We start from the raw sequence: 13,532 nt of genomic DNA, 5'->3' as shown, positions 1-13,532 counted from the left end.
TGCCTGAGTGGCTAAATAGGAGAGGATGAGGACTCTGGTACCCGATTGGTGGGTTCAGATCCCTCCCCCAACAATGACTCCACTGGGCCCTTGAGCTTGGGCCCGAGACCGTAGCCTCTCTGACTCTTCCTCCTTAGGAGTGATGAGGATCGCGACATCTATCTTTAGGGCTCCTGGGAGCTTCCTAGAATCTGTGGGTCCTGAGCCTTGACTCCTACTGCTCTTTATGACATATTAATTATTATTATTACATGTCAGCAACAGGTGTCCATGCAGAATGTGCCATGCCCCACAGCCTGGGCTGGGTGCTGAGGACAGTCAGGTGTCTCCTGGGCCCTCCTTGAGCAGGTCACTTGTCCCTGGTGGAGGGGACACCTGTCCCCAGGGCTCTTGCCGTGGTCCCATCTCAGTTGGCTCAGACTGGGGTTTCCACAGGGCAGGGGTGTGGCTGCTTTTGTTCACCATTATCTCCCCGGAGTCTGGCACTGGGCCTGCCACATAGTAGGTGCTCAGTAAGTATGTGTTGAAGAGTTAATGGATGGGTGGATGCCGGAAGGAATGAGGGAGTGAATTAAAGGGATGCATTCCGGGCTGCGGGGCTGGACCATCCGTCTGCAGAGGGAGGCACTAAAGCACTCAGAGCAAACTGCGGAGTTGGGGGCTGAACCGTGACGTAGCCACTGGCCGCCCTGCTGACCATCCCCCGCCCCCTCGACCTCCTTAGGTGAGTGTCCTAGCCCGGGGCGCGGTAGCGCCGCCAAGCGGAAGAAGAAGCAGCGGCGGAACCGTACCACGTTCAACAGCAGCCAACTACAGGCGCTGGAGCGCGTGTTCGAGCGCACGCACTACCCCGACGCCTTTGTGCGCGAGGAGCTTGCCCGGCGCGTCAACCTCAGCGAGGCGCGCGTCCAGGTGAGCACTCAGTCCCGGGAAAGGCCTGCCGTAGGAGCGTGCGCCTGGGAGCGAGAACCCCGGGATTACACAACTGCCCAGGAGGGGTGTTTAAGAGCAGGAGCATCTGAGGCCAGGAGGACGGGGGTTCAAATCCCAGCCCTGTCACTTATTGGCTGTGTGACCTTGAGCAAGTAACTTAAGCTCTCTGTGCTGCAGGCTCCTGCCTCCCTGGAAAATAAGGATCACGTAGGTCTTTGCTATAGGGGTCCTTCAAGAATTAGAGTTAAAATTTTCATAAAGCGGCCAGGCACAGTGGCTCATGCCTATAACCCCAGCACTTTGGGAGGCTGAGGCGGGTGGATCACTTGAGGCTAGGAGTTTGAGACCAGCCTGGCCAACATGATGAAACCCCATCTCTACTAAAAGTACAAAAATTATCCGGGCGCGCTGGCGTGCACCTGTGATCCCAACTACTTGGGTGGCTGAGGCAGGAGAATCGCTTTAACTCGGGAGGTAGAGGTTGCAGTAAGCCGAGATTGCGCCACTGCACTCCAGCCTGGGTGACAGAGCGAGACCCTGTTTCAATAAATAAATAAACAAATAAATAAAAATAAGTTTTCGTAAAGTGCTTAGAGCACAAAGGGTTCTGATAAATAACTCCTTTTCCAGTTTCGAGTTCTTACTCTGTGCCAGCACTGAGCCAAGTGCTCAGCAAGCACCTCTCTCCCCAAGTGCTCAGCAAGCACCTCTCCCCTCCGAGGGCTCAGCAAGCACCTCACTCCCAGTGGCCGAATGCCCCTCCATTCGTTCCTTCTTTTATTGGTGTTCTCATTCTCCAACACATATCCAGCAGCAGGCGTCATTTGTCATCCCCATTCTACAGATGAAAAAACTGAGATTCAGAGAGGTGACGCCGCCAGCCCAGGGCTGGTGACAGAGCAGGCACACACCCAGGTCCAAAAGGACTTGGGTCCCCCCTGTCCATGCTGCACCCTGCTCACCCTCCCACCCACAGGTCTGGTTTCAGAACCGCCGTGCCAAGTTCCGCAGGAACGAAAGGGCCATGCTGGCCAGCCGCTCCGCCTCACTGCTCAAGTCCTACAGCCAGGAGGCCGCCATCGAGCAGCCCGTGGCTCCCCGGCCCACCGCCCTGAGTCCGGATTATCTCTCCTGGACAGCCTCGTCCCCCTACAGGTGAGAGCGGGAACACCTTTAGGCCGGGAGCGGGCAGCTGGGGGAATTCCAGAGAAGCTTTTCCAGCCTGGACTCTGAGGGTCTGGAGAGAGCTTGAATGTTGTCCACGGCCCCTGGGATCTGGGGAACACACCAAGTGATGTGTGGCAAGTGTGCCCATGAGTGGGTGTTCACGAGCACCTGCACGCTCATGTTGTAAGAGTTTGCGTGTGTGTGTCAATGTGCATGTGTCCACACATGACTGTGAGCGTTCATGCACGTGCCTGCGTATGCCAAGGAGTGTGCAAGCATGCGTGCCTGGAGCTGGGAGAAAACAGGCCTATCTGGACGGGGAGCAAAGTACAGGCATCACCCTGGGGGAACAGAAGACCTGCAGGAAGATTCCTAGGCTGGCACGGGGGCCCCGGCGCCCTGTGTCTACCTTCCAGGAGAGAAACTGAGGCTGGGAGGGCTGAGGAAATGATCTCCCTGGCCCGTGGGCATGGCTGGGGCCCAGAGCCAAGTTCTGGGGCAGTTTTGTCTGGCTCAAAGCTGGAAAGACTCTGACAAGGTGGGCAGGAGGTGCTCAAGGGTCGGGTCACCATACCCCATAGCTCCAGAGGCACCATCTGCTCCTTGGGCTGTGAGGGTGGCTCTGCTGGAGCCATAGTCCTGCAGGGGGACAGGGATTTCGTGGGTCGGCTTGAGGGATCTTAGCCTTCACCGCCCTCCTGACTTCCCTCCCTGTTCATCCTTACGTGGGGCAGGAAAACCAACGGGCATCCTTATTTATTTATTTATTTATGTATTTATTTATTTATTTTTGAGACAGAGTCTCACTCTGTCACCCAGGCTGGAGTGCAGTGGTACAGTCTCGGCTCACTGCAACCTCCGCCTCCCGGGCTCAAGCAATTCTCCTGCCTCAGCCTCCCAGGTAGCTGGGATTACAAGTGCCCATCACCACGCCCAGCTAATTGTTTGTATTTTTAGTAGAGACCGGGTTTCAACATGTTGGCCAGGCTGGTCTCGAACTCCTGATCTCAGGTGATCCATCCACCTCGGCCTCCCTAAGTGTTGGGATTACAGGCGTGAGCCACCACGCTTGGCCCCAAGGGGCATCCTTAAATTCAGGTGCCTGTTCCTTCTACCTCCCTCCTGCTGTGAGCCAGGCCCGGGGTACTCATGGAGGGGGGCAACAGGACCCACCCAGGCTCCACCCTCAGGAAGCTCATGGTTCACAGGGAGGCTCCTGTGTCCCAGCACCAAGCTGGGCGGACTTCTGACTCCTGCCCAAACCCTGCAGCTCCAAACCACCCCCAATCCTGGGTGAAGGCTGCCCAGGAGAGCAAGCTAAGGAGGGGGGTGGCAGAACCAGAGGCTGGGGTCGAGCACTGACACCCAGAAGCCACCCGCACCCATGTGTCCTGTGTCTCATGTCACCCCCAGCACAGTGCCACCCTACAGCCCTGGGAGCTCAGGCCCCGCAACCCCGGGGGTCAACATGGCCAACAGCATCGCCAGCCTCCGTCTCAAGGCCAAGGAGTTCAGCCTGCACCACAGCCAGGTGCCTACGGTGAACTGACGTCCAGTCCCACCAGGACCCAGCCACCTCCCTGGGTGGACAGCAACAGAAAAGGGGGCAGACGCCCAGGAAGTGACCTTCTCCTGGATGGGCTCTCCTGGCCCGTCTCTCCAGCCTGGACCCCCGAGCCCGCGAGGCTGTTGAGGCCCCCACAGCCGGGCCCAGCTCTTCTGTCCTCGGCCGCCAGAGACTACAGCCCACAACCCTTGGAGGGGTTGGGCCGGAAGGTGGAAGAGCCTACCAAGGACCTCATTTAGTTTGTGTATTAAAACCAAAAAGCTTTTGTCTTTAAGAAATAAAACCATTTTTTTAAGCCCCAAAAGGTTGCAGGAAGGTGGGTAAGGGCTGCAAACAATATTGGTGACTGAGATGAGAGCTGGGACCCCACAGGGCTGGATGGCCTTCCCGGGCCCCCTGCAGCAGGCATGGGGACTGCCCTGGCCTGGCTGAGACCAGCAGCCATGGGAGGCCCACCGCCCTCATATCTGTACTGTTCCCGGGAACAAAGTCCTCGGTCACCCTGCAGAGCCCCCAGAAGTGGGGGCTGGGGGGTGGGGGTTGGGAGAGGAGGACAGAAACCCACCTTAGACCCCATCTCCCACCTTGAGCCCCAAGGGGACACCCAGATGTTTGGGCAGAGCCTTGCTATGTGACCCTGGGCAGGGAGCGTCTCCCCATCCTATTGCGGGGCAGGATCGGTGATCATGGATTCCTAGACTGGCCAGACGGTATGTGGGAAACATGCAACGACATTCAGTCCCTTGCTTCTGGGCGTACAGAAGGTGTGGGATCTCTCTGATCATTTGACCACGGAGGGGCTGGGGAAATGGCCCAGAAAACTGAGGTGCAGACTGCAGGTCCCAGCCAGCCTCCCAGGACAGCGGTGTACTCCATGACAGTTGAGGCCAGTAGAAGATCCAAGTCCCTCAACCCACCCATTTGCAGCCAGTAACTGGGGGTGCCGCCAGCCAATGACACCACTTACGAGAAGTCTGCAGAGAACAGGGTGAGGGAAGGTCTGAAGCCAGCTCTTCTACCTGTCCCTACATCCACCAGGGAAGTCAGGAGAGCCTTTCCGCTCAGAGTCACCCCAGTCCAGCCCCCAGGAGGTAGGACAACACTCCCCCATCCCTGAGGACACAAAGACAGTCAGCCCTGGGCAGCGGTGGGTGAGAACCCTGGCCCTTGGGGTGCTGGGGTGGCAGGTGGCACAGCAAGGAATCTCGATGAAGTCAGTGAGCTGGGCTGATTCTCCCATACCCCACCGTGCCCACGCAGCTTCGCCGTGCCCCTAAAGCACCAGCCATGGGGCTCCACACATGAGTAGCCCACACGGGGACACCTTTATTTATTTATTTGTCTATTTTATTTTTTTGAGACAGAGTGTTGCTCTGTTGCCCAGGCGCGAAGTCAGCTCACTGCAACCTCCACCTCCAGGGGTTCAAGCGATTCTTCTGCCTCAGCCTCCCAAGTAGCTGGGATTATAGGCATCAGCCACTACACCCAGCTAATTTTTTTGTATTTTTAGTAGAGATAGGGTTTCACCATGTTGGCCAGGCTGGTTTCGAACGCCTGACCTCAGGTGATCCTGATCCACCCACCTCAGCCTCCCAAAGTGCTGGGATTACAGGTGTGAGCCACCATGCCTGGCCCCCACTTTAGTTAGAAGGTATAGCAGCTACACTTGTGAGTAAAGTGAGGACCGCCTCCCACCTGCCCCCAGTACACCCCTGAATACTCTTCCCCGTACTCCATCCGGATTTCCACCACAGGACCTGACCCCTTCAGATGTGCAAATACACCTGGGGAAGAGTGACTGCCCGGTCGCTGTGTGACTTCTCTTCTCCTTTGGTGGCTGGACGGCTTCCTCCCTGGCCGCATCAGGGACTCTGACCAGCAGGAGAGCCTGGGGCACCAGTGGGGGCTGGGGTGGAGGGGAGGGGGATTCTATTGAGGTCTTCAGCTGCTCAGGCCCACCCGACTGTGAGGGCCAGGCCTGTGACCTGGACTCGGGGAGGAGGGGGAGTCAGATTTGTGTTTTCTGACTCAGTTTGGCCTCTGCCTCGGGTAAGTGCTTTCTGGACTTCCATTTGCCATTCTTGCACTGAAAAAATATTATGAAACACAAGGTTCCTGGCCACAGAGGCTGCATCACGCTACGAGTAAGCAAAGGCAAAGGAATAATTACAGCACCACTAAGGCTATGAGGGGGTGCTGCAGGGGCCCAGGGAGGACAGAAAGGGGGCCTCAAACCTTGTTGAAGACATCTGGGCAGGCTTCCTGGAGGAGGTGTGCCTGGGAGGATGAAGAGTTCAACGGACAAAGAGGGGGCGGGGCAACAGTGTTTCTGGCTGAGGGGACTGTGTGAGTGTAGCCCTGGGGCAGGCCAGAAGCTGTCTCTCTGGGCAAGTGAGAGCTGTTCCCGGGCTGGATCTCCTGGTGCCAGGCGAAGGTGGAAAGGAACAGGGGAACAGGAGCTGGCTCAAACGAGGTCTGTGTGGCCGGGACTAGATGTTTGGATGTCACCCTGTCTATGGGGAGCCATGGAGGGGATTTGCTTGGTGGAGGACCGTGCCCTGAGCCTCCATGTGGAAGAGGGACTGTGGGCTGAGAGTGAAGGAGAGAGCCCCTTGCGGAGGCCAGGGCGGGTGTCTAGGTGGGAGAGGCTGTGGCCTGAGCCAGATGGGGACAGAGCTGGTAAACCTGGAAGATGTTTCAGATGCAGCAAAAACAAAAACAAAAAAACAGGAACTGGTGACTTGGTGATGGGCTGGGGAGACTGGGAGCCTTCAAAGCCAGTTTGGGGACTGGGCATGTTGGCTCACATCTGTAATCCCAGCACTTTGGGGGGCCGAGGCGGGCAGACCACTTGAGATCAGGAGTTCGAGACCAGCCTGGCCAACGTGATGAAACCCTGTCTCTACTAAAAACACAAAAAAGCGAGGCATGGTGGGGCACACCTGTAATCCCAGCTACTTGAGAGGCTGAGGCAGGAGAATCACTTGAACCCGGGAGGCGAAAGTTGCAGTGAGCCAAGATCAGGCCACTGCACTCCAGCCTGATAGAGTGAGACTTTGTCTTTAAAAAAAAAAAAAAAAAGCCGGTTTGGGCTTAGAAACATAGGAGTGCCCAAGAAGAGCAGACCCTGGCCATGGGACCTGCCTGGTGGAAGCCTCTGGAAGATGCAGGCCTGTCTTCCCACCCAGACAACAGCTGGGGTCCAACCTGGCTTGAGTGTCCTCCTAGGCACAAAGCTTGCTCCCTTTCCCCATCTGGGGGATTTGTACCTGCAATTAGTCCAGAGCATGGGGGCCCAGAGCAGAGCACTCATGGGCAGCCAGGAAGAGCAGGCTGTTTCCCCCAAGAAGCACTAACCTGGGAGCTCATGAGTGGACAGCACCACCCCCAACCCAGGCCCCTGGCCAGTGCTCCAGGCCTGGTGCAGGCATCTCATGCCTTTCTACTTTTCAACCCAAAGGGAGGGCACCCTGAAGCTGCCAGGCTGAGGCTACCTGTGCAGCGATGAGGTCACACCAGGTGGGAGGCCCATCCCAGGAAGGCTGGCTTCAGAAAAAGCCGGAGCCCTTCCCATGGAGGCACTGGCCCTGCCGTTGGACCATGAGGATGTCAATGTCACTTCCTCTGAGCGCTCTTGAGAAAACAAACTGGCTTAATCGTTTACACATGCTGCTCCGGGAAGCTGAGGGAGGGGTCGAGGTGGCCCTCCCTATAAAAGAGAAAATATTCAAACACGCTGTCGCTATTGTAGCCCTAATTGCAGGGCTGTGTGGGCAGCTTCCTGGGCACCCGTCCCAGGATATCATTTTTCCGTGAGGACAAAGGTACCCAAGGCCCTGCCCCGGGCTGGAGAACTTGCTGCCTTTGCCCATTTGGCTAAGTGAGCTTGAGCTTGGGAGAGGGTATTGCGTGTGTCTGCTTTTATTTTTTTATATGAAATAAAAGAACTTGAGAGAGAAAGGGAGGGGGAAGGAGAGAGAGAGATTGAAGGAAAGACAGTCAGCTCTTGCAAAAACCCAAACCAGAGAAATAAAGACTAGCGTTTCTGGTCCTGTGACCCTGGACAAGGCACTTCTCTGGGCCTTGGTTTCCTTGTCTGTAAAATGGGGATAATTACAGAACCCACTGCACAGGGCTGTCGGCACAGAGCTTCCCCCCATAAATGGGCGCCTCAGTGTTTACGGTGGAGGAGCACAGGGTGAGGGATGGAGTTTGAGGAAATGTATGTACTCCCCTTCCTGGGGTGAAATGGCACTTTCTCTGTCCAGAGAAGGGGTACACCCGGTCCAGAGGCTGTTCCCCCGTTCCTTTGATGCCCACCCGCCTTAGGAGCCCCAGCTGGGGACCAAAATCAACATGGTACCTCCGGCTCCTGCACCTCTGCTTCTCGCCCCTGGAGGGCGCCGTGGGGACCGCTGCAGGGCCCTGGGCTGGGTTCCCGCGATGTGGCGGAACACACCCCGTCCTCTGCTCTCCTGGAAGATCTCCAGGGCTGGCAGCGGGCTGCTGACCCAGCCTCCTCTGGAAGGACAAAGAAACAAGCAAATCCCAAACCACCAGCAGGGGTTCCAGCGTAAAGATCAGCATAAGCGTTAGGGAACAGGAACCAAGAGCGGTGAAGCCTTTCGCATGCTTTTTCACCCAGCAAACCCATCTCTAAGCTCTACTTTGAAAAATAATCAAAATCTCAAAATCGGGGGGCGGAGGAAGGAACGTGCACATCAATGTCTATCACATATTTTATATGTGCGATGTAAAAAACCTGGAAAGACACAAGCCAAAATGTGAATAGCTTATTTTTTTTTTTTTTTTAAAGACTGAGTCTCACTCTGTCGCCCAGGCTGGAATGTGGCACAATCTCGGCTCACTGCAACCTCCGCTTCCCTGGTTCAATTGGTTCTCCTGCCACAGGCTCCCGAGTAGCTGGAACTACAGGCCTGCACCACTACACCGGGCTAATTTTTTGTATTTTTAGTAGAGACAGGGTTTCACCATGTTGGCCAGGAAAAATCCTTTCACCTTTGCCGTACTCTATTCGTCAGAAACAAGCCACAGTTTCCCTTCAAGGAGAAGGGATTACACAAAGGTGGGGCCACCTGGGGTGGCGATCACAGGGTCACCTTTTTTTTTTTTTTTTTTTTTTTTTTGAGATGGAGTCTTGCTCTGCCACACAGGCTGGAGTTCAGTGGTGTGATCTTGGCTCACTGCAACCTCCACCTCCTGAGTTCAAGTGATTCTCCTGCCTCAGCCTCCCGAGTAGCTGGGATTACAGGTGTGCACCACCACGCCTGGCTAATTTTTTGTATTTTTAGTAGAGACGAGGTTTCACCATGTTGGCCAGGCTGATCTCAAACTGCTGACCTCAGGCAATCCACCTGCCTGGGCCTCCCAAAGTGCTGGGATTATAGGGGTGAGCCACCCCACCAGGCCAAATAGCTTAAATTTTATGGTGACTCGCAATCCACCAGTCTCCATATTTTTAAAATAACTTTATATAAAAATAAACAATCTTTAAAAAGAAATCAGGTCAATGTAACAGCCTCAAGTACGTAATAAGCTCTTCAAAGGTTAAAAAAATGTGCTTTCAGCTGAGACTGGTGGCTCACACCTGTAATCCCAACACTTTGGGAGGCCGAGGCAGGCTGATCACAGGTCAGGATTTTGAGACCAGCTTGGCCAGCATGGTTAAACCCCATCTCTACTAAAAATACAAAAATTAGCCGGCGTGGTGGTGTACACCTGTAGTCCCAGCCACTCAGGAGGCTGAGGCAGGAGAATTGCTTGAACCCGGGAGGCGGAGGTGGCCGTGAGCTGAGATCATGCCACTGCACTCCAGCCTGGGCAACAGAGTAAGACTCTGTCTCAAAAAAAAAAAAAAAAGCTTCCTTCCCCATGTTTTGTGTCCCCCTGGTGCCTCTCACAGAGCTGGACGTGTCCCCTGGATACTTGTTGGTCAGTGGAGGTACTGGAAACAGTGTATTTGAGAACATCTGTCTCCCAGGCTGGAGTGCAGTGGTGAGATCCTTGCTCACTATAACCTCAAACTTTTGGGCTCAAGTGATTCTCTCGCTCTGGCCTCTCAAACTGCTGGGATGTGAGCCACTGCGTAATGGCTCTCCAAGAGCTTCCTAATTCTTAGTTCACACCTTAGAAAAAGTGGGAATGGATTGAGCTTGGGATATAAGGCAGTCAGGAATGTGCACCTTGAAATCAGAAGGGGGACTCACAAGAGAGACGGTGTGGTAGATATAATTCTAACATGGCCTTGCCAGCTGGGCGCGGTGAGTGGCTCACACCTGTAATCCCAGCACTTTGGGAGGCCGAGGTAGGCGGATCACCTGAGGTCAGGAGTTTGAGATCAGCCTGGCCAACATGGTGAAACCTCGTCTCTACTAAAAATACAAAAAATTAGCCAGGCGTGGTGGTGCACACCTGTAATCCCAGCTACTCGGGAGGCTGAGGCAGGAGAATCACTTGAACTCAGGAGGTGGAGGTTGCAGTGAGCCAAGATCACACCAGTGAACTCCAGCCTGTGTGGCAGAGCAAGACTCCGTCTCAAAAAAAGAAAAAAAAAAAAAAAAAGATGGCCCTGTGATCCCCACCCCAGGTGGCCCCACCTTTGTGTAATCCCTTCTCCTTGAGTGGCAACTGTGGTTTGTTTCTGATGAATAGAGTATGGCAAAGGTGAAAGGATTTTTCAGATGTAATTGAGGTCTCCAATCAGTTGACTTTGATGTAAGCAAAAAGAAGATTCTCCCTGGTAGGCCTGACCTAATCAGGCGAGCCTTTTGAAAGATCCAGGTTGTCCCTGAAAGAAGAGATTCCAAGCAGAGAGCCGCTTTCCGGCTGAGCTGGAAGACGCAAACAGCTGTGCTGTGAAGTGCCTGCAGAGGCGGAGGCCACTAGGAGCTGAGGGCTTCAACTTCAGAACCACAAGGAGCCAAATTCTGCCTGCAATTCAAATGAGCCTGGAAGAAGACACTGAGCTCCAAGTGAGACTCAGCCGGCATGACACCTTGACTGCAGCCCTGAGAGATCCTGAGCACAGCACCCAGCTGAGCCCTGCCCAGACTCCTGACCTACAGAAACTGTACGATCACAAGCGTGTGTAGTTTTAAACTGGCAACTTGTTACACAGCAATAAAAAAACTAACACAGGTGAGAATGAAACTTGAAAGTTTACCTTGGCCAGGCACAGTAGCTCACACCTGTCATCTCAGTACTTTGGGAGGCCGAGACGGGAGGATCACTTGAGGGTCAGGAGTTTGAGACCAGCCTGGCCAATAAGGTGAAACCCCGTCTCTACTAAAAATACAAAAATTAGCCGGGCGTGGTGGTGCACACCTGTCATCCCAGCTTCTCCAGAGGCTGAGACAGGAGAATTGCTTGAACTCGGGAGGCAGAGGTTGTAGTGAGCCGAGATTGCCCCACTGCATTCTCCCTGGGTGACAGAGCAAGACTGTCTCTCCAAAAAAAAAAAAAAAAAGTTCACCTTAAGCTTGGCCTCCCTTGGCCCACGGGACACCCAGGGAACCCCCAGACCTGCCGCAGAGCAGACTGGATGGCAGGCCCCTGCTCTAATTACCTGCCAGGCCGCAGTAACAGCCTCATGTCTTTTTTTTTTTTTTTTTTGAGACGGAGTCTCGCTCTGTCGCCCCAGCTGGAGTGCAGTGGCTGGATCTCAGCTCACTGCAAACTCCGCCTCCCGGGTTTACACCATTCTCCTGCCTCAGCCTCCCGAGTAGCTGGGACTACAGGCGCCCGCCACCTCGCCCGGCTAGTTTTTTTGTATTTTTTAGTAGAGACGGGGTTTCACCATGTTAGCCAGAATGGTCTCGATCTCCTGACCTCGTGATCCGCCCGTCTTGGCCTCCCAAAGTGCTGGGATTACAGGCTTGAGCCACCATGCCCGGCCACCCTCATGTCTTATTTATCTCCTTCCTGGCCATTCTGCACAGTCAACAGGCCAATTGTCAAATCACAGCCTTGGTCACGTCTCTTCCTTGCCTAAAGCCTCCCTTGGCTCCCCAGGGCCCTCGCAGCAAAGATCAATCACCCAGGCCAGGTGTCCACAGTGCCACCATCCAACCTTAACCCCGCCTTGTCCCCTACCCCAGACTATTATTATTATTATTATTATTATTATTATTACTATTATTTGAGACACAGTTTTGCTCTTGTCACCCAGGTTGGAGTGCAACGGCACAATCTCGGCTCACTGCAACCTCCACCTCCCAAGTTCAAGTGATTCACCTGTCTCAGCCTCCTGAGTAGCTGAGACTACAGGCACATGCCACCACGCCCGATTAATTTTGTATTTTTCGTAGGGACAAGGTTTCACCATGTCGGCCAGGCTGGTGACAAACTCCTGACCTCAGGTGATCCGCCCGCCTCAACTTCCTAAAGTGCTGGGATTACAGGCGTGAGCCGCTGCGCCTGGCCAGATTCTTCAGACAATCCAAACAATTCGGTCCCCCCTTTCCACTGTGTCCCTCCTCCCTGTCCCCCTGCAGCAACACCTTCCCATCCAACCCCTTTGCCAGCAAAAATCCACTCCAATGAGGTTGCAATGTAGTGTCACCTTTTACATTTATTTTTATTTATTATTATTATTTTTTTGAGACATGGCCTCACTCTGTCACCCAGGCTGAAGTGCAGTGGTGTGATTTGGGCTCACTGCAACCTCCGCCTCCTGCCTCAGCCTCCCAAGTACCTGGGATTACAGGCATGCGCCACCACACCCAGCTAATTTGTGTGTGTGTGTGTGTGTGTGTACATATATATATATATATATATATATATATATTTTTTTTTTTTTTTTTTTTGAGACAAGGTTTCACCATGTTGCCCAGTCTAATTTCGAACTCCAGGCTCAAGTGATCCACCCACCTCGGCCTCCCAAATTGCTGGGATTACAGGTATGAGTCACTGCACCTGGCCAAGTTCAATTCTGGACAGTCAGCAAATATAATAAAAAAATATATAACTCTGTGTTATAATTTTATATTTGGAAAACGGAAAAAAAAAAGCCCTAGTTCAAATAATTCAAACTTCTAAAAGTGAAGCTACTCAAAGTCTTCTTGGCTGGTGTAGACACTGAGGCGGCAGCCACCATCACCTGGGTGGCCTCAAACCCGCATCTCCAGGGACCATCACAATAACATCATCAAAAGGGGCTTAGAGGTGGAGAAACACTGCCTACCTCCCAGGCCCACTCTCTCTTTTAGATATACATATCCACATACATCCATATTACATTGTATATGTTTAACATGCATAGTAAAAGAATCTGGAAAGTCATAAACCATAATGTGACCAGTGATTTTCTCAGGGAGGTGGGATTCTGGGTGGTCCCTATTCTTTACATATATGCTTGTAAATTTCTCTACTTGGGTACTGAAAACTGACAACACTGTAAAAAATCCTGTCCAAATTGGAACCATCTTTTTGGAGGACAATATGTACTACACGTCTTACAATCAGACATGCCTTTTTGACCCAGCAATTTTACTTCTAGAAACGTATTTTAGGTAGGGCACGTGGCTCATGCCTGTAATCCCAGCACTTTGGGAGGCTGAGGCAGTAGGATTGCGTGTGTCCAGGAGTTTGAGACCAGCCTGGGCAACAGAGCGAGACCTTGTCTCTACAAAAAAGTCAAAAACTTGGCCAAGTGTGGTGGTGCATGCCTGTGGTCCTAGCTATTTGGAAGGCTGAGGTGGAAGGATCACTGGAGCCCAGGAGGTCAAGGCTGCAGTGAGCTATGACTGTGCCACTGCACTATAGCCTGGATGACAGAGTAAGACCCTGTCTTGAAGGAAGGAAGGAAGGAAGGAAGGAAGGAAGGAAGGAAGGAAGGAAGGAAGGA

The 13,532-nt window shown here is 53.6% G+C and overlaps 2 protein-coding genes across 2 annotated transcripts in view; one reads left to right on the top strand and one right to left on the bottom strand.

Moving 5' to 3' along the window:
• Positions 1–3,971, top strand: part of PRRX2 (paired related homeobox 2) — a 55,039-nt gene extending 51,068 nt beyond the window's left edge. The window contains exons 2-4 of the mRNA XM_050760304.1: positions 725–912; positions 1,910–2,088; positions 3,514–3,971. Coding sequence (XP_050616261.1) covers positions 725–912; positions 1,910–2,088; positions 3,514–3,649 — 503 coding nt within the window. The 3' untranslated portion in view covers positions 3,650–3,971. The remainder of the gene's footprint in view (positions 1–724; positions 913–1,909; positions 2,089–3,513) is intronic.
• Positions 1–13,532, bottom strand: part of ASB6 (ankyrin repeat and SOCS box containing 6) — a 204,464-nt gene that overhangs the window by 82,812 nt on the left and 108,120 nt on the right. The window lies entirely within an intron of this gene.

Source organism: Macaca thibetana, chromosome 15, assembly GCF_024542745.1.
Source record: "Macaca thibetana thibetana isolate TM-01 chromosome 15, ASM2454274v1, whole genome shotgun sequence".
NCBI lineage: Eukaryota > Metazoa > Chordata > Mammalia > Primates > Cercopithecidae > Macaca > Macaca thibetana.
This window is presented reverse-complemented; position numbering and strand designations above follow the sequence as displayed.